Raw genomic sequence first — 23874 nt, 5'->3', positions numbered from 1 at the left:
TTTGAATGCAAATATTTATTTTAGGACTGGGAAGGGAATTAATACATGCTACTATGTCACACTAACTGTAACCTTTACTGAACAATAGACTAATAACACATTCCACGTTAAGGAATTGTTATTAAACCAGCAAATATAATATGTTTTAGTTATTGTCATTCTGAAGATTGGTATGACAACCAGATATTCTGTTGGTATCAACTGTTCAGTATAGTTTACAAGTAACATTCACTTTACACAAAACGTTAGGTATTATAAATAGTCAATAAATATGCCTAGATCATTTTTCCGTGTGTGGGTAAGTTGGCGTTGGAACGTCGTAGTCCTAGAGACGGATGGCGTTGTACCTTCTCAAGGGACGTCTCTGAGAAGCGTTTGGCAAGGTCTGCAAAAGAGTGAAAAGTTATGTAAATATGTAAGCTGTTTCATTTTAAGTTGATCTATTTGTATTCTTTGAATGAATTGATTTCTACCACCGTATGCGTACTTCAGAATGATTGGTTTTTATTGTTCATTGTCTGATATCAGGTACGAGCATATCAATTATGAGCAAAATGACTTGGTTAACTGCAAATGTAAATTAAGATATTAAAAAGAGATGTAAAGTACACGGTGCCCTAAAAACCTCGTGTCCTACTTACTTTTATTTCACCATTCATTCTGGTTGTAGCATTATGTGTCTGCCACAATGACTTTGGAATGTACTGAAAATTGGACAAAATACTCTTGTTAAAACAGGATATTCAAATAATAAATAGGTTCAAGATCAATTTAAACGTCAATGGCATAGGTATATCCTCGGGGATGTATATGATAAATAATACATAAGTAAAACTCTTGACTCTGCAAATCTGGTAGCCGCTCGACTTGTTTCACACTGTGGTAATCTACGTTAAGTTACTTACTCTCTGGTATGTTGCCCTGTCTGGGATGTAGGTGCTGATTGCAGTCTTTGCCTTTTGAACATACGTCTGGATTTCTGGAAGTGTGTCCAGAGATTGAACTGGGATGGGCAAGTATAATTCTATCTGAATTTCACCATGTTGAGGATCCCAAACTGTGACCTTGGACTTTTCCAGAAACACCAATTGTTCCCTATACTTCTGAACCTCCTCCTCAACCATCTCCTTGAGGATGTCATAGATGCTCTGCAGGTGCTGCTTGAGGTTTTCCTCTACTTGCCAGTAGTTAAATGCCCACACACCCTGTTAATCATTGACAAGCCATTAAAGTTACAGTTTCTTTCAGTCTGCGCCAACATACTTAGAACTTGAAAAGATAAATTGGCTTATAATATACGAACACAATTCCAGATTTACATCAAGCAGACAACGTTAGGACTGACCTCTTGGTAAGCATCATTAGTAAGAGAAAGCAGATGCTGGAGGTCGTCCCTCTTCATGATGTCTCCTAGGCGGGAGGTCAGCATCTTCTGTGTGTGTTCTACAATTGTGTTGTATCTGCTAGGGATGTTAAGATCCTGTACTTTGTTGGTGATGGTGTTGAGGTATTGCTGGTAGTTGTCAGCAAACTGAAGCCTGATGGTCGCCAATCGAGGATGGTTCTTCAGGTCTAAGAAAAGGTGCAATCTAATGTAAAAATGAACTTTCACGATAATGGTAATTTTACATTGATCGCCGAAGGAAAGTGAGTAATTGAGTATGTTTGTAAACCCCTTTTTGCAATATTCCAACAATATCAAGGCGGGGGACACCAGAAATGGGCTTCACACATTGTACCCAAGTGGGGAATCGAATCCGGGCATTCAGCGTGACCAGCAGACGCTTTAACTGCTTGGCTACCCAACCACCCCTCGAAGCAAAAGCACACACTAATAATAAGTACCAAAGAATTACCTGTAATAGAAGTCCGCAGGTTATTGTAATGATGATGATAAGTGTTCCTCAAACTCTGCAGCTGTTCATCAAGCCCCGATATCATTTCAACAGTGTTTATGACAAGCTCGTCCACACCACGCTGCATTGAGAAATGAATGGAGAACTACATCACATATATAATATCAACACCAGAGAATAACTAGCTGTCCACCAAAACAGATTCAACTGGGCGTAAAAGGCAAAATAAGGGTGAAAATCATAGCATGGATCGCTGAAAACAATGGTGACACCAGGTGTTCGCGAAAAGGGTAAGCATGGAAGGGTAACAAACCTTAAAGTTGACGAGTGTTTCAGCAACGATAGCCTGATATTTCTGTCCAATGGGGAAGTTTGTCATCTCCTCCATATATTCAGCTAATTTCTGATTAGTGGAAGCAAACACTTCCTTTGTCGAAGTCACAAGGTCCTTGTAGGCTTGGCTGAAACAAAGAAGTTTCCACTCGGTTATCAACTTGTTTCCGAGTTATTTCAGTGAGTATCTGTTATCCTGTGTATCCTGTGTAGTGTCCTGTGTAGTGTCTGACAAGGTTATACTTATTATTATTATTACCATAAATTTATACCCAACTTTACATGAATGAAATCACTGATATACTTACAATGCCTGGTTGAAGTGATCTCCCATGGCTGCCATGTAGAAGTCATTACGGTCGTACATGCGCTTGACATCCCTCCTGATAGAGTCCAGCTGTTTCTCTATGGTAGCCATTTCTGATTCCAACATGGTTAGGTAAGGAGACAGTTCTTCCTTGGTGGCTTGTGCAATCCGGTGGTACTTGCCTGACAACTCCTGTCCCACAGACTCGTACACAGAGTGGAAAGCGCTTTTTGTATTTTGTCCATATGTCTCCACCTTCTTCGTCAAGTATCCCTTTAAAAATGCAAGGGTACTCATTTATAAAAACAACCCTCACATATTGGAATGTTTATGGCATGTTTAGATTTTCATAATTTCATGTGTAGCAATTACATATAATAGCATTTACTACCTGAACATCGGCGATCATTTGTGGCCTCCAGGATATCCTGGTATGGAGCAGACGGGATGTGTTGAGTCTGAGTGCAACTAGACTATCAGACACTCGACGGGAATTCTCCTGATGATAAACCTCAGCCTGCATGGCACTTGAGTTGACATATCTGGCATTCATGTTCTGTGTTTTTCCAGGGTTGTCTGTAAAAGAAAATGTGTGTTATTCAGTCATAGTTTGAATGCTTGGTCTCAAAAATTCCATACGTTTGATGAAATGTGGATCAAACATGAAGGGAACATGAATATTTTAGAACCTACCCAGATCGTAGTTAGTTTGGAAGTCCACCATTCTCCTTTCAGCATCAACAGTAAGGTGGGCTTGGACAATCTTGTCCCCATACATATTCCTGATCTTCAGCTTGAAAGGGGTCTCCTCCATCTCACCAGAAAGTTCCATGTTTTTGATTGGGGTCTCCATCTGTAATAAGCGGGAGCTATGTTGCTTATGTTCACGTCAATACTTAGACACTATTTTTGTCATGAGACTTGAATTATAACTTTACAATAACTTTTAAAGTTATGAAGATAAACATAAATATTATATATTCACAAATATGTTTAGACACCATTTTCATCTCAAGATTCTAATTATAACTTTAACTTTTGTTTTTATAGTATAGTCATTGTCACCTGCAGTTGTATCTGCTTTCTTAGTTTGTTGATCTCTCCTCTGAGGGCAAAGTTCTTTCTTTCCCTCCTGGCTGTCAGGTAGGTCATTCCAGTTCCAGCAGATACTTTCTCACTGGAGCTACCAACATGGGATGTTAGTTTGACGTCCACATCTGTATATGGGTGGCTAATGCCAACCACAAAGCTGTAGTTGGTGTTACCATAGCCATAGGAAATGTCATCCATTCGAGATGTAAGGGTGAGGGTTTTTCGGGAGTCACTGGAGTAGGACACTTGTGTTTTTCCATTGAAGACAGTCCTGCCATCATTCAGCAGCATTTCTGTGTCGATCTGGATGTTCTGAAGAATATTTGCAACAGATACGAATGTGTTCTAAATATGGTAACATATCATTAAGGTTTACTATTCATCATGACATTTTCCTATGATAAGATCAAAGCATCAATTTGAAATTAAAAGTCCAGTGTAAGTAATGTGTTGTGTTCCTACCTTGCCAATAGAAGGAAGTCTGAGAGAGAGGTCTGCCTGCTTGTTTTTGTCACCAGGTGCGAGGACTGCTTTCATGCCAATCTTCTTTGTGTCATCTCTGTCTGCATCCCAGGAGAAGGCTCCATCCACAGTTTGGCTTGCACCTGTCTGACTGTAAGACCCATCCATTTGGAGACTTCTCAGAGGGGATCCCACTTTGAAGGAGCCATCAAACATCTTGCTGTAGCGACGGCTACGATCCTTTACATCCACATCATAGAACAGTTTGTGACCTGCATCTTCATTCCAGATGAATTCGCCATGACTCTTTGTCTGGAGCTGTGAAGTGAGGACATTTCCAATGATACCAACAGTGCGGGATGGATGGATAAACTTTAGTGTCAGGTCTTTGTTCAAAAGAGACTGTCTGCTCCTATCTGTCAGTGTGGTCTGGATTCGGATGTTGCTCTCGGGTTCATCTCTGTCCCAGTTGACAAACATCTCTCCATCGATGTTCTTATCAGCTATTTCCCCTGAAAGAGTCAGCTGCATTGGTCTTGGTGTCCTCATTGTGAATGTTCCCTGCTCCCTTGAGCCTCGGGAGATCTCCATGTCCATATCCAGAACAGTGTCACCATTGTAATCGGCTTCCAGCTTCTCTGTATATTTGTCTGATCCTTGATGATGTTCAAACCTAAGAGCAGTCACCTTTGCAGTTTCAAATGGCGTAACAAGGGTGAAATCTGTTGTCAGTTGTTTCTCATTGTATATTTCAAGGAATTGGTAGGATCCATCAAAAGCTATTTGGTCCCTGGGGCTCCATGACGCCTCAATGTGAGATTGGTATTTCTTGTTTCTGATGGTGTTGTGAAGAGCCAGTTTGATATCATTGGAAAGAGATATTAAACCTTCCATTTCTAATGGAGATGAGTAGCCGAGAGATGCTTCACCTGTGAGAATACCAGTCATTGGAGTTTGTATGGTGCCTGTGGACCTAAACTTCCTTAGTTCACCAGCATGTGTTAAAGAGATCTCAGCAGAATCCAAGTTTTCAAATGGTGTTGAGATTCGTGCAACAGCAGTGTAGGGCGTGGTAGACATGTCAATAGTTGACTCAAGACCAAAGCGATTGCCGTTTCCAGCATTCAGTTTGCTCTCTAGATTGTATCTTTCAATACCATGCTCAAATGATGTGGATGCAGAGAGAACCTCATATTTTCTAAACGGTGTAGTCAGTTTGATTTCCACGTCATACTTTGGTGAGGTTGTTGCATGGAGTTCTCCTGTAAGTTTCTGCCCTTGTGCATACTGTACAGCAGCATTACAGTTGATTCCATTAGTTGTTGCAGTGTGATCGATCTCAGCCTTGGTGAATTCATAGCCTTGGAAAGGTGTATTGATTTCTAAGCTACTTTCTAGACGATCAAGGTCATGGTTGAAATGGTTGATTTTCGCGGTGATCTGTCTCCTGTCCATGAATTTGACCATACTTTGAGAAGTAAAACGATTCCATGTACCAGAGTGATCAAAAGAGAAGCCAATGTTTCTGTATGGTCTGAATGGTGTTAAGATTTGGACCTCACCATGAACATCATCCATTGCTCTGAATTCGGCCTTCATACTTGCTTTCCTCTGGTTGTAGTCACCATTGATACTCATCTTCATATTCCTCAGCTCCCCTTCTTTGTGGAATTTGATGTTTCCTGTCTGCCCAAGTCCTGCCAGATTGAAGGTAAATCCTGAGCTGATGTCAATATCACCATTTCTAACCCGGAAGGATGAGCCAGTTGAGATGGAACCACCAGTGCCTATGCTGGCAGACATCTGATTTTTGAAGTTGGTTGGTCTCCCGTTGAAATCTAGATGCACATCAATATCTTCTGTGTATGGGTTTCTGATGGATAAGTCAGTCAAGAGTCGTCTTGAACTAAAGACGTTGTTGACAGATGCTTCTAATGTTTCATCTCTGATTCCAATGGATCCTTTAGCTTTGAGATTATTGATATCCCCTTCTTTACTGTAAGATACCCTCATGCTTTCCAGGCCTTGAATGTTGCTGACAATATTCAGGTTACCTCTCATAGAACTTCCAGTCTGGACATCAGACTCTGCAGTAAATGACTTTCCAATGGCTTGTACTTCCAGATGACTCTTGCAGTTGCCAATGGATCCCTCATGAGTGAAGATGATTCTGCTGTTGTCAAAGTTTGTGAAAGGAGTTTTGAGTGTAGCGCTTATGTCAATTGCTGGTGACATCATGCCATTTACAGTCATAAGTACTTTTTGATCTTGACCATAGGTAATATCCATGTTGGAGCTAAGACGGCCATTCTTTACTGAATGTTTGTATTCCCCAGATTGGCTTTCATATCCTTGGAAAGGTGTTTTTAGCTCAGTGCTGGCTTGAATGTGTGTCAGTCCAGATGTTAAGAAGACGACCTTGCTTTCAACAACCTTTCCATCCATGTAGCGAAGATTTCCTTCAGTATTGAAGCGGGATAGGGATCCTGAGTGCTGGATAAACCCTCCAACATTTCTGAAGTTCTGGAAAGGACTCCTGATCGTCAAAGATGCCATGATGCTGTTCTTTAAACTGGCACTAAGATCTACCTCTAGTGTAGAATCCTTAATGTTAAGAAGGGCTGTGCTTTTCAGGTCAGTGAGATCACCCTCCACACCAATGGAACCCTTCATGCTTTCATAACCAGGAATGTTTGTTGTGATAATGAGGTTGCCTTTTGTTGATTCCATGTTTGCAAAGTTGGTCTGTGCAGTAAGTATGGTCTTGGCAAACTCAAGTTCTGCATTGCTTTTCAGATTTCTGAGAGGACCAGTAGAAGTAAACATTGCTCTGCTAAGTTCAAAGTTCCTGAAAGGAGTTTTGAGCACAACATTTACATTGATATCTCTGGATGTATCTGCAGAGATGTCTGATGTAATTCTCTGTCCGTTGCCATAGGTGACTGCTGAGTTAGATTTAAAGTTATTGCTCCTGGAATCATGTCCATATTCAGCTGTCATCATTTCAAATGCAGTGAAGGGTGTCTTCAGCTCGGCACTTGTTTTCATCTGCCTGTATCCATTATGGGAGAACTTAACTTTGCCCTCAATTGTTTTGCCATCCATGTAACGGAGCAGTCCTTCGCTATTAAAGTCATTCCAGTTGCCTGTGTGTTCAATGACAATGGCTGTGTCTCTAAAGTCTCTGAAAGGTGTTCTTAGAGAAAAGGTTCCTCTGATGTCTTGAGCAATTCTACCTGTGATATCGGCTTCAATGGTGGAATCCTTAAGGGAGGCTGAGGCAGTACCTCTAAAGTTGTCGCTGCTTCCCTCCTTGTTGAAAGATGCTTTGACCATTTCCATACCCTCGATATTAGAGATGATGGAGAGACTAGCCATGGTAGTAGTTCCGTGTTCAAATGATGAATCAGCAGTGATTGATTTCTCTAGGATTTCCATTTGTGCATGACTTGTGCAGCTGATAAGCGGTCCGGAATGTCTAAACACAAGTTTATTGTTTTGGAATCTGTTGAAGGGTGTTTGAATGGTAAGATCAAAACTGATCTTAGGTGATGTTTCGATACTGAGATCAGATGTAATTCGTTGTCCACGTCCATAGAGAATGAGAGCATTTGATGTCATTTGGGTGTCATCGATAGAATGGCGGTATTTGAGAAGTGAAGATTCATATCCAAGGAAGGGAGTCTTGATTTCTGCTTTGGTATCAATATGAGCCAGTCCAGATTGCCACAAAGTAAGTGTGCCTTCCAGAGACTTGCCATCCATGTACCTGATAGTGCCTTGACTTGAAAACCTCTGCATGTTACCAGAATGTTGAAGAGAAAGTCCAACATCTTTGTAGTCTTCAAATGGTGTTTGCATGGTAAGAGATCCTTCAATTTTGCCATCTGTCTTTAGCATAAGGGAAATATCAACTTGTTCATTTTCCAGAATTCCACTGGCTTTGGCGTTCATGTCACTAATGTAGCCTTCTTTGTGAAGCTTGAGTCCAATGTTTCTGCCCCTCCAATCTTTTGTGTAGCCAAAGTTGGTAGATAGATCTATCAATGGATATCTGAAAGTGAATGCTGACTCTGAGTTGAAGGAGTGCCGTGAACCAACTGCTCCAGATACCTTAGTGGAGAAACTTCTTAATTGACCATCATGATCAATGACAAACTTGATGTTATCAGAAAAGGGGGATTTGAGAAGAAGTGTTGTGTCCAGGCGTCCGTTGGAAAATCTGTTCTGGCCAGAGATGTCAATGGTTTGATCTTGTCCATAGGTGATAATTATACCTCCTCGTATGTTATCCAAAGAGCCACGCTTGTTGAATGAAACTTTAGTTTCTGTCATGCCACTGAATGGTGTCTTCAGTGTGAACACCCCAGTTGATCTAAAACCATTATGAAAATCTAGGTCCACTTCCCCAGTTTTCTTTGCCATTTCTATTTCTCCATGGCTCTTCACGGCATCCCAGTTGCCCTCATGTCTTAACGATAGCTTGTTCATTTCATAACCAGAGAAAGGTGTGGTGATAACCAGACTGCCATCATATCCCTTTGCCCAGTTCAGTTTCAGATCACCAGCCAGGTTGTTGTCTGAAGCAAACGAAACATCAACATGTGTTTGTAATGAACGTCTTCTCAGTGCATGCTTCAGGGATGCACTCATGTGTTCCATTCTTTCAAATGGAGTCTTCATGGTGACGTCAATAATAATGGGGGTTCCAATGGCATAGACAGCATCGAGGCTAATAGTTTTCCTTGGGTAGTATTCAGTTTCAATGTGTGAACGTCTTCCCTTGCCTGTATTTTCACTGCTGGCAAACACCTGCAAGTACTGATACTCGTGGAAGGGAGTATCTATCCTCATTTTTCCATTCATATCATCTAGGTTCCAGTTTAAGACTCCAGCAAAGTTGCCCAGGACTGGAGTGATAGCAAAGTTAGCTTTGCTCATGAAGTTTCTATGGTCACCATTGAATGAAAGTCCTGCTTCCAAAGATTTGTAGTCATCAAATGGAGTCTTCAGTGTTGCCCGGTAATTGTTGAGACTATCAGGTGTGATGTGTGCTTCAAACTCAAAGGACTTTCTTATGTCATAGCTGAAGCTTCCTCTGGATATCAAATCAGAGCCTTCCTTCTTGTGGGATGCCTTCACGACAATATCTCTGAAGTTTTCAAAAGGACTTGTCATCCTCAGACTTGTTTCAATATCCTGGGTAGATGGAGCAGCAAAGGAACCATCGAGCGATAATTTGTTATATGGAGACCATTCTAATTCAGCATGACCCGAGAGTGGATAAGTTACATGGCGAGCATTTATCTTCCCTTTAAGGTTGGTCATGGGTGATGCCAGTGTAAAATCAGACTCTGTTTGCCCATTGGATCTAATGTAGTTGATACCCGCTGATCCAATCATATTCTCTCCCTGCTTCATGTTAGACGAGTGTCGGATAAAACCTCTTCCATGTTCATGGTCAAGGTTGATGTCAATATTGCGGATTGGTTCCCATGGTGTTTCAATTGTCACTCCCCCTAAGGCCTTTGTTCTGGTGGCTGAAGCATGGTTTCCAAATATGTTGACAAATATACGTTTGTCTCTGCCCCATTCTGTTGTCATTGTACTCTTCACATCATTGTGAGTATTTCTGTGTTCCCAGTTGTTGGTGAATTGGTAGCTTGGAGAAGAGAGTGTGAGCTTGCCAGTGTTTTGGAACTGCCATCCAGATCTTCCTAGGTTCATATCCAAGTCATAGATGTATTGATCACCATTGACATCCAGTGCAATGTCAGTCACAAACTTTCTTAAATCATCATTGTGAGAAAGACGGAGATTAACAGCTCGCATTCCCTTGAAGTTGGACTTAAAAGTCACAGTACCCTCAATGTCCCTTTTCTGGTCAGTGCATCGGTTCTCTCCAGTCATAATGAGCTTGGCATTCATTCCCTCTAAGCTTCCCTTCATGATAGTGGTGAGTGAAGTTGTCATTCTGTGAGCCACTTCGGTGCTGAACCTTCTGTATCCCTTGAAAGGGGATGTTCCTGTGATAGTGAGGTCTATGTTTCTTACAGAGAAGGGTTTCTTCATGCTGACAGCAGAAGAGATCTGATTCTTCTTTCCACCCCAGGAGAATTGCATGTAAGAGCCATATTTTTTGTCATCGTTGTCACTGCTGGCCTGGGCCATTAGTTCCTCAAATCCTTCAAATGGTGTCTTCACTCTCACAGAGCCATCAAGTGACTGCCCATTTCGTCTTGGGACCCTTTTGAAAGATGTGTCCACTTTGACCTTCTTGTCAGTGTCCCAAGAGAAATCAGCACGGGTTGTATACTGTTCACCACTAGCATGTTTGATATTGAACTCCACATCTCTGGTTGGGTATTTCATTGCAACAGTGGAAGCGAAATTGCCAAGTGACTTGAGGTTGAGTTTTCCTGTGAGGAGGAATCTCCTGGAAATGTCCTTATCAGCATCCCACTTAACATCAGCAGAGCCCTCATATGTGACACCTCGCTTTCCCCCTTCGACCTGAAGAATGACATGTCTTGTGGGGTATGTCATGTCCATGCTCCACTTGGCAGATGATGTCTTGGAGTATTTATAGCCTGTGTTGATTCCGTAAACCTCGCCAGCATAATCAGCCTGAGCAGAAACCTTGAGGTCTTTGTTATCCAGGTTAGTGGAAGCAGTGAGTTGGATTGGCTGGATGTTATGTAGGTTGATGTTAGATTTCACCTGGTGGGCTGCATCCTTCTGTCTTTTGTAGGTTGTTACCATGGTAGACTTTTCTTTATCCATGTAGAAGGTCATGGAGTGTGTGTAGTCTTTCTTTGACTGGATTAGATCGGTATTCAGACGTAGTTCTTTGCCTGGATAGGAGAGGCTAGCTTCACCCAAGAGATAAAGTGTCCTTTTTCCACTGTTTCTAAGATTGAGAGCAGCATCAATTGTATTTCCTTTGCCATAGGCAAATGTCATGGAGGAATTCAGATTGCGACTGTCTTGGGCGTGCTTTCCTTTCAGGCTCAATTTTACATCCTGAAATGAAAATCAAAGCAACCATTTAGTAACAACTGCTATACAGATGATAAATTTCTTTGGTATATAACTATAATATTATTATTTATTATGTTTAGTTGATTTTTAGCTGTATATTTGGCCTTATTGTTATGCTATGTACAATCAAATGACTTACCAGTGGTCCCAGAGTAGTTTTCATTGTGTAGTCAACTTTGGCTTTGGAGCCCATGTCATGGTTGACTAGAGCATAACCTGTGATCTGGCGGGAGGAGTCCTTGGATTTGGGTCCATATCTGAAGGTTGCACCAGCTTCTGTGTGTTTCTTGTTGTGAGAGAAGTCCATATCTGTGAAGAAGTTCACCTGAGGGAATCTCTTGTCTTCGAAGTTTCTGGAAAAAATCATAATGTCTACACACATGATGCATACGTTTGCAATTCAACTTTGCAATTACTAAGGTTGTGACACTGTCCTCGTGTATAAGAGGTTGATATGTCAATGTTTACAAATGTAACTTACGTGTTGAGCTGGTAGTTCCAGAGGGACTTGGTGCTACGATCAGTGTATTTAGAGCTGAATGTGATCTTGTCCTTCTTGATACTTCGGATCTTAGGCAGGTTGTAGTCGAGAGTTATAAAGGAGCTGACTGTGTTCATCTTGGTCTGCACGTTGCCACTAACCTTGGTGACCAGAAAATGGGAGGACACCGTTACACTTCCAGTGTACTTGCTTTTGGTACCACCTGTCTTCTTGATGTTACCTGATTTGGACATATATGCATAAATTAATAATCATAATCTTCACTAGATACTGTGGTTAAATGTTTGTTATTTGGAATTATTCATCATCATTTGCAACAGCAAAGTAATCAACCATTGAAAATTTCAGTTTACCTGGTTAACGGAGTTAAGTACTAACATATACATGTTTCTCCACTCATTAATATTAGATTACTAAATATCAATATCCACAGGTTTGTGAATATCTGATACTAAATTGTGATTGTGAACTATATGTCTGCATCCCTAAATATTCCTTAAGTTAGTTTCTTTGAGGCATGTTCCGTTCCATAACACTTACATTTGAGAGTGATTGGTTTGGTCAAGACCTTGTGGACATCTAGAGACAGACTGCCCTTGAGTGATTTGCCCTCTTTGTAGTCTCCTGAACCAGAGAGTGAGACGACCTCAACTTTTGGGGTCTTCACCGTCAATGTTGGGATGACCTTGATGATGGACTTCTTCCTGCCACTGTTCTGGTACACCAAACCAGCCTCGAGAACGTAGTCCTGCTTTGGAGCAAGATTGAAGGTACCCATCACACTCTTCTCAATTTTAGAGTTTAGTAAGGCAGCTGCAAAAGTAAAGTAAGATAAAAGAAACATGAAAAATGGTGTTTAGTTGTGTTTTTATGTTGACGTGCTATGGTTTTATTGAATAATTGTTAGTTTTGAAAAGTGAACTTACATCTAAAGCTGATTGCATTTGGTGTTACCCCAGCAAGGGTTAACTCAACACTGGCTCTCTTGAGTGCTTCAGCCTCAACTGTGCCACTGAGTAGGATGACTTTGGCTCCAGGACGTCTGATCTCCAGTCGGGGGATGTAGGTCACAAATGTCTTTACTTTCTTGATACCCACTTCACTGATGATACCATATTCTGAAGATTCATCGACAATCAGATTGCCCCTTGTGCCTATCTTGTTACTTTCATATGCCATGGACCCTGTAGTATGACATGAAAAGTATTACTATCAATCTAAGCATAATAAATCACAAAGTTATATGTTTCTTCAAATGTGACAGCAAATGAGGCTCAATTCAAACAACACACCTTTGAATGCTGCCTTCTTCCATGGGGATGCTAGGTTGATTTCAAGGTCTTTATCTTTTTTATTTAGAAGAAAGTCGAAAGCCAAAGATCGGTCAGTTCTGGATCCAGGTGTGTTCACAGCTATCTGAGCTACAGAGGAATACTGATTCTGAAAAAGAAAAATATACATTTTTTACCATTAAAATAAAACTTAGTTGCTCAGTTAGGTAAAGATGCTTTCTCAGCAGAGAACTTCTTAGTTCATACAAATGTATGTCATAATGTCTCTTCTGTAACAAATTCACATACCACCGAAACGTGTGACTGTTTTGAAAGAAGAACTCATTTACAAACTCACCACTGATTGTTTAGCCATGAGCTTGTAGCCAGTGTGTGTGTCCCTCTTGTAAAGAACTAGGCTTTGGGAGAAGGGCCCTGTGAAGGGGAAGTATGGAGCATTATCCACCATAGAAGCATTAGGCCACTGGAACTCATTACAGAGCTCAAGGCCGGTAATTGTGGCAAGCCTGGCTCCTGTGCACAGTTCCAGCTTCTTTCTGTTGCCTGAGACCAAGTCTTGTTTCTTCTCCTGATCACCATGAATGCTGAAGAACTCTGTGCTGTAGAATATGGAAGGAAATATTAGACCATAAAAATGTTGAATATCATGTTTTGATTGATTGTATTAATAATTTTGGCACTATTCACTCACTGATCATGGAGGAAGCAGCAACTACTCTTGTCCGCTCACTCATTCCTATCCCCGCTTATAAACTTTAAAACATTTGGATATCACTCTTTTGGAGTAGCAGCTGCTTATAACTTGCATAATATGCCTGACTTCTTGAGATATGCTGACTCTTTGGTACAATTCAGAGCTAAGATATATATTTTCAAACTTTATTCTAACATCCCATAATCTCTTTCCGTTTTGTGTAGATGCCCATGAGTACGTTGTTGCGGAGTTTGAGCGTGTTACAAGTGGACGTATTATCATTATTAATATTTCTTAGTTTCTATCACTTAATGTAGTAGTAGATTGATTATGAAGTGTTGTTTCCTAAGCAAAGGCATAACAGTTATCTTAATATATTTGCTTGTGTATAAAAAGGGAATTTTTTATATATAGAAGAGCCTGAATATTAGAAATGCTTACTTGACATCTAGGATTTCCATCTTCTGTTGAGGAAAGTCAATGTCTGCACTAAGAATCTTTCCTCGGCTGAGTTCTACACGCGCTTTCAAGGCAGTGCTGGAATGCCAGGTGTTGACAACTCTAAGACCTGTTTTGGTAACGAAGGCATCCATGCTCATCGTGCCAACAATCTTGATAGCTCCACTGAAAAAGAGGGCAATGGTTTCAGACTTATATTTTAAGGACAGTTGCATGGCAAATGTGATAACATCAATATTTTCTTAAAAAGGACTGAATACTTAAAATTAACCTTGGCTTGATGTGTCCATCAATGAGGAGACTGCTTGGTGAAGTTGTCATTTTTCGGAGGTCGACTTGACCAGAGGCCTGAAGGTCGATGGTTGCTGTTCCGTTGACGGTGAGATTGAGGGGAAGACCGGAGCTTGTGGGGATGATCATGCTGCTGTCAAGGATCATCATACTCTGAGTGAAAGAGTAGTCTTGTTTCTTGGACATCTTGATGAGGAAGTCAAGAAAGTTGAAGTTCTTGATAGATGCCAATGGATCTACGCCTTTGAAATGATCATAGTACATTTCGTTGCCAAAGATCCTCATGTACAAGTCTCCTCTGAGGTGATCAAGGTTGACATTGCTCTGAAACCAATAGCAATTTGAAATACATGTATATTGTTCTGTACTAAATGTTTGAATGGCTCTTAACACAAAAGTATTGTGTGTGCCCTTAGACTTAAGAGAGAATTAAATGATGGATATATAAGAAAAGCACCTTTGGTTTCTTGGCTGCCTTTCCTCCAAAGTAGCTGTATGGGCCAAGGTAGTTCTCAATGAGATACTCCACTCCTTCCATGCGTCCACCCAGCTCAAACAGATTGAGAGAATTCCCAAAGAGATCAACTGTCATGTTGAGCATAGCAGAACGAGGAACGAAGGATTTATCTGAAAAGATGACATTACTTTCCAGCATGGCACCAGTGTTGAACTTCTCCAGAAATAGAGAGCCTTCATAGTTGCGTGAATACTTGAGTGTTGAGAGGTCGAAATTCCTTCCGAGGGTTTTGTCCTCCAGGATTCGTCTGATGGTCTGTTTCTGTGGACTGGATGTTTCCATCAGGTTGGTAAGATGAGACCAGACAAAGGCTCCAACTTGATTAGCTTTCTCAGATTCGAGAGTTCCTTGGATTGTACTCAAGATGTCTTCAGATGGGCACTGCATCACAGCCAAGTAGGCAGCAATTCTCAACTCAGAGTCCTCATCAGAATCTTGGTAGATGGTCATTACTTCACTTCTCTAGAATGAAACACATGTTGTGACATTATGGTTTTATTAAATAATTATTGACATTTAAATGTAGCAAATATCATATGTCTTGGTGAGTTTCGTATACAGTTCCATAACTTACATCAGCAGTACATTGTAGTCTTCTGTAGGCCTGGATGGCAGCTACTCGGACCTCCATGGGGTTTGCTTGTTTGTTGAAGCAGCTGCTAAGCGTAGTGGTCAGTCTGTCCACATGGCCTGCATTTCCGAGAGCACGAAGTGCAACAAGACTAGTCTCCAGATTAGAACCTCTGATGTAGCAGCCATAACCAATGGTCTTCTCCATGGTAGAGATGATACGTGTGATAGTGGATTCCTCAGAACAAGCTTCATGATGGTTGCAATAGTTGTTGACCATAGTGGAGATCGGAAGCATGGCCACCTTGCTGTACTGTGGGGTGTCAAGAAGCGCCTACAAATAAATAGATTCAGAGAGAATATTAGATTTGGAAGAAGGTCTCTTTGACTGCTTTTAGGGATTTTTCTGAGATGTGAATAACAGCTCACCTTTACTTCCTGCAACATCTCCAGTGTTGGGTAGTGGATGAGAGACAGGGAAGTGATCCACATGGTTGCCTGTGCACCAGTGACTTCTCGTTTTAGCAGAATTTCTTTCAAGAACGTAACAGATGCACGTGTACTGGCCATCGGGATAGTGTCCAGGAAAAACTTCCTAGAAGCAACCAAAATTGAAGGATTAATAAAAAAGGATGTACAGATGTTTATCAAGGATTGTTGTTGAAAGGATTTTCAGGAATGGTATATATGATATGCAATATGTTTGTGTCACTTCAAGTGTTTATACTAACTTGACTCTCTCGCTGTTGTCAGTGCAGATAGCTCCAGACTTTACTTGCTGGTAGACACTTCTAAGAGTATCAACATCCAGATTTTTGATGATGTAGACAAGCTCAGAGAACAAGCGTGGAGTGTCGGGGCGGATATCCTCGCGTGTATTCTGACAGATCTCTCGCAGTTTACTCTCAGCATCTCTCATTGGTTGGTCTTTGTTTCCTGGTCCATAGGCATGTTCAAACACAACTCCTACCCGATTCCGAATGTAATCTAGAACGTGTAAATAATAAATTAAGTATGTACGACCATGAGGAACATTTATTAAAGATGATGATTATATGTATTTAATGTTCTTTAAGTATTGTGTCATCGGCGAAACTAGCACAATGAGATGTATAGACTGATCACCTTGTCTTGTGGTAACACCAGATCTCTGAGTCTTGTAGTTGAGTCTCTGAAGGATTTTGGTGGTGGCACCGCTGGTGGCCCTGGAGAAAGGTCTGAATGTGTGAGTCTCCCGGATGAGCGCACTCTTGAGGAGTCCATTCTTGTCCAGTTCTTGTTCACATTCGTGTGTACTCTTCATGAGGGGCAGAGACTGGATCTCTGAAGGAACTCTGTACTGCATGCCATGGACGGAACTGTGATAACCATTACGATCAGTGCAACCTAGGAGATCCTTGGTCTTCTTAATTGTTGTAGAGTACCAGCCATGTGATGCCACTGTGTAGTTGGTGTTGCACTCGCCTGTGACGTCACTCTGGGGACATCAAGGATAGAACTTATGCATATGTATCCCAATACATGCATGTTATACAAATTATACATAATACAGTTTTAAAACACAAGAAAAACATGTTTGTTTTACCTCTTGTACTATCTGGTTCTTTTCCAGGTTATCCATACTGTTCTGGACAGCAGTGAGAAGACCTCTCTTGATGTTGAGAGCCCATGTGGTTTCACCCTCAGCTGGACACAGTTCTTCTACTATGCCATCTTGGAAGGAAAAGCGGAGGGGGAATCGCTCTAGATTCCTTCTGAACTCGCCTGACCCATCAGCGTATTTCATTGGTGTAGAGGTTGATGGATCAGACTGATATACCTTCACATCTCGCAGCTGAAACACATGTTTGTAAAATGTTACAATAAAAGAAAGATGCCTTTTTTTACACATCCCACATATTTCTCACAATGTTATGGTGTATTGGACATTGCTCTAATGAATGTTTGTACTTCCACCTACCCTAAGAGCCATGTCGCACTTTGACAGCACCTCAATGTCAGCAGTTGCCCGGATACCAAGAGTCGCTTGATCACCAGAAGCTCCTTCCATAGATGTATGTGTCTGAACATTATAGTCGAATTCATAGGTTGTTCCTGGGAGGTAGTTGAACTTGTTCATGTCTGACACAAAAATGAAAACAACTGATATTAGTTCTATCCACAAACATCGATATGTTTTTTTCAAACAGTTTTGATTATAGATATGTAGATTAAGACAAGATTATCAGTCATTAGAAACTAAGCTATTTTACTTACCTCGGCATCGTCTGGCGCAGGATGTCGTTTCGTCGCGTGACTGGTAGGTGATTGGCCCTAGTATAAAATATCATGTTTAATCAACAATATATAGAGAAATGAATGGTATAGAAAAGTAGTTATGCGAAACTATGAAATCCTTGTCAGGATTGGTATGGTGGAAAGAAATTCTTTTGATGAAGAGTTGTAACACGTTGTACTATGACCTCACACACATGGAACGTTTGAACCTACAACACTTAGTTACCAATAACCTAAGAGCTCGATATTTCAAGGGTCAACTTGTAACGTTGTTTGAACTAAACAATGAACTAAAAGTATATGAAAAGGGAGCCTATAACTGAATACCTTAGGTGATAAATTTCAACATTAATAGCTCACGTTAAGGCTTATACCAATCGACAAATAGGTAATGAAGAACGCGAACATGTAACCATTCAAAATGATGAGCAAGAATGATGAGTTTTTTCTCCTCTGGAAATGTCAAATGATGTTGCAGATACCTTTGAATCACTGATGTGAAAATATCAGAAAGTTCAAATGGCTTACCGATAGCTATTGTTCATCCTTACCGGTGCATGTTTTGAACTTCGCACATGATCAAATACAGAATAGCTTGATATTGCTGAGTGCGGCATAAAACAACAAACCAACCAACAAACTATATATCCAATGAAAATAAGCTTGGATTAAAGATTTGCTCTTTGGTCAAATATTAGAAACACGCTTCCTGAACATCTCTAAAATGGACCTGGTTCATCTAGTGTTGTCACAATTCCCAAAAATGTAATGAAGAAAGTCTAATGTATATATTAACACACCTGATAACTTTCATAACAACTCTAATAGTTTTCTCAATTCTTAAATCAAGCAGATCATGTGGTCCCAAAAGGGACCTTATTCGACCTGGTCCGTCAAAAAAACAACAACCTGAAATATATCATTCCACTAGTGCGGGTACAAATTCAAAGTCTAAAGACTTACCTGCCAGTGCACTTGCTAGCAGAGCTAACAGCGTAAAGGCTGTTGTTGAATACATTGTGTTGGGTTCTTGGGGAGACCCTTCCCGCAGTCGTGTGTCTATATGTTGGCTGCTTGCTTGACACCGTGAAGTGTAATGGAACGTGTGTCACAGCGTTCGTCGTGGTTTCTGAAGCCAATGCCCACTGTTGAGTTTTATATACAGGTATCAGAAGTGGGGTGGCCAAAGGTGACACCTATTGCACATGCTGACTTGCTGTATCAGTGACTTTTGACCACGGCGTAGTCAGATGGAGATACAGTAATCTATATATAAATATTGTAGATCAACGGGCATTGCGATTAACTCCTGATTACACGTCTTGAGTTGGGGCATGTCAATCAGCATATGCTGAAGTATTATGTATGTGTATCAACGTCACGAGTAGCAAAGGTTAGTTAGATTTAGACTTTGTTCTGTGACCGTATTTCAATGTTATAAACTGTGAACTACGTTTCATTACAGGTAAAGTGTTGAGGTGCCAGTTTGTATTTTTGTCAAAGATTAAATTTAGTAGAATGGTGTAAACATGGAAGCATCTGTATACTTTTTGGAAAGTAAGTCTGCATGCTGAAGGCATTTGAGTTCAGATACACTGCAGCACTCAAAAGTATTACAGCTATGGGACAGTGGTCAATAAAGAATCTGTTCTGTGCTTGGGAAGCCAATCTGCAGTGCCGTTCGGATACACTGACATGCCATGAACCATATCACCGATCCTGACCCCACTTGGTGCATTTAATCGCAACAACAAGCATTTCAATGTAATCCGTCAAGGTATGTACGAGTCAAAGCTGATAACAGGATATTCATACACCAGGCACACGTATCATAACATTCCTTTTACATAGCTCTTTTAAATCGCTATTAATGTTGAAAATAATACAATTCTTTCTAATTCATGTTCAATGTATGAATTGGTAAAATCAAAGAAGTTGGTGTATTCTGATGTTAGATTAAACTATCCAACGTTTCTTATCGTTTCGGAATTTGTTGTGGTTAACCTTCTATTAATCTGTAGATGATCTTTGTTACAGTTAGATACTGTAATCAGTGATACAGATGCACTACGAATGAATTAAGGTCTATATGAAAGAGCACAGTTGTTATACTTATAAGGAAAAAATAACTATATTGTCATCTAAATAAACTTCTATTCTATTCAGAGTTTGTTTTATAAGATAAATTAAAACAAACATATTTTCTTAAATAATGGTTCGAAAATATGGTTTGGTAGCCAAACATTTGCAGGAAATGAGAGACTTGAACAAATGTTGATGAGTGTCGAGCAGTCTGCTGTCAGTCTTGCATTTCCCACTGTACATAACGTTGAGGGGTGACAATGATCTACCTTATCACTCGTCAGGATAGGCATGTTTCTTCTCAGCACATCGCATCATGCCGCATGAATACCCCACTCAGACACAGTACACGGACCACGAGTCGACGACCAGTCCCTGTTTTATCCCCTTGAGGCCGAACGCCAGAGTGGGTAACAGCTAGCATACTCTTTTAACGTCTTTTGGTTTGACGTGGCCATGGGATCGAACCCCTAACGGACAAGCGCTCTATCCTTTACACCATGGGGATGGTCTAACAATATATATGAATAGTTCCTTCAAATTAATAATACTACAAACACATCATATGTTTGATATTACGCGCGGTACTTGTTGATGTTGAAACACACAGAAACACACACACACACGCACGCACGCACGCACGCACGCACGCACGCACGCACGCACGCACGCAAGTTTAGAGTTTCATCCAGAAATAACACGTTCGCATTTTTCATTCACTGAGCGTATTTTCGTTTTTAAGAACCGAGCGTTTTTTCGTATACTCAAATCTGATTTGATAGTTAATTTAGACAAATCAAAACTTGATTTTATAAACGTGATGTTCTTTCTAAATTTGAAAAGAATATGGCAAATGAGTGCGTTTCATCGGGTAACTATTGTGATATAAACTTAGACATTGAAAACATACAAATGTCGGCATGCAACTATTTTATTGGTGTTAAACTATCAAGTCCTGTTGATATTGTGCGGGGTGATAGTGGCGAGTTTCCCGTGAACATATTGATGTCTACAACAAAACATGTTGTCATGCCTTTAGTCACAGATAAAATGTACTGTGTTATATACATTAGATTAATGTTGCTAATAATGCTATTGACCGTAGACATCTTACATCGCATGGGTTTGACTTACACTGTCACTCGGTACAATACGGATGGTCCACATTCCATGAATAAGAGCATGGAGTTAGAGTTATTTCCTTCTTTCAATTTGGCAACCATCTGGTCAATTTCAAAACGTATTGAAATACACTTGTATTTACACGGTATCTAAAGGTGACTCATTTATTAATCTATTTGTAGTAAATGGAGACGTAGATGGAATGTCATAGCATATTAACGTGAGATTAAAATGACGTATAATATTTGTGAGATGGGTGTAACACCTCACTTGGCAGAATGTCTTGATATGTTCTTTGTTTTTGCCTACCGTCGTTAACATATAGAAGATATTGCATGTGTCGCCTTTTCCGCGTGATTACAAAATCATATAAAATATAAACAAAAGTAACAAAAATTATTTAGGGTCGCGAAAATTCAGTAGATATGATTATAAAAGAAAATCCACTTTTACAAGAAAATATTCTGTTGGAAGCAAAAGAATACACTCTGGTCAAGTAACAAAAATGGCGCATTGCGATTTGTCTCGATTGACAAGTTAAGTGAGACATTTACAGTTTATAACGGACCATTTTCAAGAGCATAACAAACACCACAAAGCGATATTAACTACATAAATGACCATCTGTCAATGTGGAACTAACGTGAAAAGGAAGTCAGCAGTTTATGAACGTGCCAGACACTTTGAGGGGAGGTCACTCTTGTATGACTAGTGATATGCTCACAGACAGCAGTGAAATATCAAGTTCACTGCAGTGAAATATCAACTGTCATGTTCAGTGCAGTGAAATATCAAATATTATGTTCACTACAATGAAAATATCACTTTTCTCAACTTCGGAAAACTCAGTCTTTCACACTTAAGTATACAATAAAAAGTGTTCTCATTTCAAATAATGCCACATATAAGGCCAGTGTATGTAAAATGAGGAAGAGGTGAGGTGAAATTGAGTTTAACGTCGCGTCCAAGATTATTGCACTTATATAGCGACGTGCATGCACGTGTATGTGTGTGTGTGGCTGCTTGTACTAGTCCGGACTGATGCCGATTTATAGTGCTAGCTCACTGAGATACCATGCCGCAGTTTAACATGAATACCCCACTCAGACACAGTATACTGACTCCGAGCCGACCAGTCCTTGTTTTAGCCCCTTAATGCCGAGCGCCAGACAGGGTAACAACAAGTACAATCTTTTAACGTCTTTTTGTATGACGCGGCCCGGGATCGAACCCTGGACCTTCCGCTCTCCGGGCGGACGCTCTACCACAAGACCACGGAGGCGGTCAAATGAGGAAGAAATATGTCAACACCCTGGGCGAGTACTATCAACTTTTCACTTGGTTCTGAAAGCTGTAAAAATGTCCTTTCATCTTGTGTACTGGATTTTAAAGCTCCATAAAAGTCCGTACAAAGAGAGATATATTTGCTGGGTCCAAGAAATGTACCACCAAATCCCTGACTAAAAGAATAATTAATCCTTAATACAAATAAAGAAATACGAAGTGTTGAGACAAGTGGAATTAATACCATGTGGATTATCAAAAACTAGAGAGACTACGGAGACTTCTTACTTGTGCTATTTTCCTAATCTTTTCGTGTTTTTAATCAAGGTGCTCACGTGATTTGATGCACTTCGCGATGTAAGACCTGTTTTATCACAATATAGATCTCGAATATCGATCAGGTCGTGTTGACTGGGCGCGGCCATATAAACTTTTTCACTCAGTATTGTTTATGTAAATATAGTTCACCAATTAGTTGTGTCATATGTGAGTTGCTCCCCTTAATCCCCAATTGTCTTACCACGATCATGTGAAGTTGTGCCCGTAACAAGTGAGGAAGACCCCAAGTAAACCACCGGCCGCCACAGTAAGGGGTGGTCTTTTTGACGTATTACGTCTGTATTACGCTATTTCGCTTTTTCTAATTTCCTTTTGGTCCAGCATTTGTGATTAAGTATGCCCTAAAGTATTTAAATCTGCAAAATCCAATTGCCCTTTTAGCTCAGGTGTATCGATGATCTGATATAGTTCCAAAGAAGTGAAATATCCCATTCTCTTCTCTGATTTACCCACCTGAAGTCGACATAAAAGAAAACCAGTGAGACCGTCTCACCTGTTTCTTATCTAAACTTATGCATAAAGATTCAGAGTGACAAAAAGCTACCCACAAGGCTGTATGACAAAAGGGATAACTTCAACTTTCTGGTCAAGTTTCTATTTTTGTCGAGCAATATTGCAACAGCTCCAGCATTGCAATTGGTGTCTATTTTTCACAACTTTTGAGGTACAATCGAACATGCTCTTTATACCAAGATTTCCAAGAGCCTCATACGATTCTTGCTCAAAAGCTGTTTCATCAAGGTCATAACAGTCAATGCCTGAATAAAGCTTTCAAAAAGTTTTATTGTAGACATGAGGAGGACATTTCCAAATTTGACGCATCAGTGACAAAAAATGATATCCGATGCAATTCCCTATTTTGACTTGTAACATAATTTTTATATTCCCGTGTATTTTCAGGCAAACTATTACTTTGCCTTTGCATGTGTTTGTGACGGGTGCTACTGTTGGCGAACGTTTCGCGAATACATAGCATCGTCACTATTTGATAGTGATTCATAAACACACGCTTCTGATTTAATCGGAATCGTACAATGGACTCTGTTTTTACAAAGATTTCTCACCAATATGGAAAGGGTTTTGTCGTTCGTATTAACTCACAAAGACTTCTGCCCATAATTTCGATATATTAATAAGTTCGATCACCTTAAACATTCCGAAAGAGCATCCAATTCACCTCTTTTCTTTAGCTAAATACCAGAAGCAATTGTCTTCAGACTAAAACCATTATTTATACACTACATCTGTAGAGGTATTGAAATCCATAGATGGGACAGAGGAGAAATACTATTCGAGACTACCAAAATAATTAAATATTGTGTAACATATTTAAACATCACTGGTTCAGGTTTTA

At 40.3% G+C, this 23874-nt stretch overlaps 2 protein-coding genes across 3 annotated transcripts; both read right to left on the bottom strand.

Moving 5' to 3' along the window:
- LOC125382030 lies at positions 1–9970 on the bottom strand. 2 transcript variants are annotated; one of them, XM_048399649.1, is made up of 11 exons: positions 4051–9970; positions 3562–3900; positions 3190–3349; positions 2888–3072; positions 2498–2769; positions 2170–2317; positions 1857–1977; positions 1346–1572; positions 906–1205; positions 642–704; positions 1–385 (listed from the first exon to the last, which is right to left on the bottom strand). In XM_048399649.1, the coding sequence occupies exons 1-11, from the start codon at positions 9958–9960 to the stop codon at positions 326–328; spliced, it is 7785 nt and encodes a 2594-aa protein (XP_048255606.1). In that variant the 5' UTR covers positions 9961–9970; the 3' UTR covers positions 1–325. The 2 variants fall into 2 exon arrangements, with proteins under 2 accessions (XP_048255606.1, XP_048255607.1); XM_048399650.1 differs by having other exon boundaries at positions 299–477; positions 576–704.
- Positions 9971–9974: 4 nt separating this feature from the next.
- LOC125381872 (apolipophorins-like) lies at positions 9975–18876 on the bottom strand. The gene is made up of 19 exons (XM_048399206.1): positions 18657–18876; positions 17673–17729; positions 17377–17537; positions 17002–17250; positions 16542–16893; positions 16148–16403; positions 15846–16011; positions 15421–15750; positions 14787–15308; positions 14310–14653; positions 14021–14203; positions 13223–13484; positions 12886–13033; positions 12520–12777; positions 12134–12406; positions 11573–11813; positions 11231–11444; positions 10036–11073; positions 9975–9983 (listed from the first exon to the last, which is right to left on the bottom strand). The coding sequence occupies exons 1-19, from the start codon at positions 18709–18711 to the stop codon at positions 9975–9977; spliced, it is 5118 nt and encodes a 1705-aa protein (XP_048255163.1). The 5' UTR covers positions 18712–18876.
- Between the last annotated feature and the right edge of the window lie 4998 nt (positions 18877–23874).

Source organism: Haliotis rufescens, unplaced genomic scaffold (assembly GCF_023055435.1).
Source record: "Haliotis rufescens isolate VD_foot unplaced genomic scaffold, xgHalRufe1.0.p SCAF_2, whole genome shotgun sequence".
NCBI lineage: Eukaryota > Metazoa > Mollusca > Gastropoda > Lepetellida > Haliotidae > Haliotis > Haliotis rufescens.
The sequence above is the reverse complement of the archived record's forward strand: the minus strand, read 5'-3'. Positions and strand labels throughout refer to the sequence as shown.

What these genes read in the sequence shown, in the direction of transcription:
- LOC125381872 (XM_048399206.1), bottom strand. Translation starts at nt 18,711, where the DNA reads ATGTATTCAACAACAGCCTTTACGCTGTTAGCTCTGCTAGCAAGTGCA. An exon ending in AGAACCAGATAGTACAAGAG is followed by an intron (nt 16,894 to 17,001) that starts GTAAAACAAACA and finishes TGATGTCCCCAG; the next exon opens with AGTGACGTCACAGGCGAGTG. An exon ending in ATGGAAATCCTAGATGTCAA is followed by an intron (nt 13,485 to 14,020) that starts GTAAGCATTTCT and finishes CATATTCTACAG; the next exon opens with CACAGAGTTCTTCAGCATTC.
- LOC125382030 (XM_048399649.1), bottom strand. Translation starts at nt 9,960, where the DNA reads ATGACTGGAGAGAACCGATGCACTGACCAGAAAAGGGACATTGAGGGT. An exon ending in GATCACTTCAACCAGGCATT is followed by an intron (nt 2,318 to 2,497) that starts GTAAGTATATCA and finishes TCTTTGTTTCAG; the next exon opens with CCAAGCCTACAAGGACCTTG. An exon ending in GAATGAATGGTGAAATAAAA is followed by an intron (nt 386 to 641) that starts GTAAGTAGGACA and finishes ACTCTTTTGCAG; the next exon opens with ACCTTGCCAAACGCTTCTCA.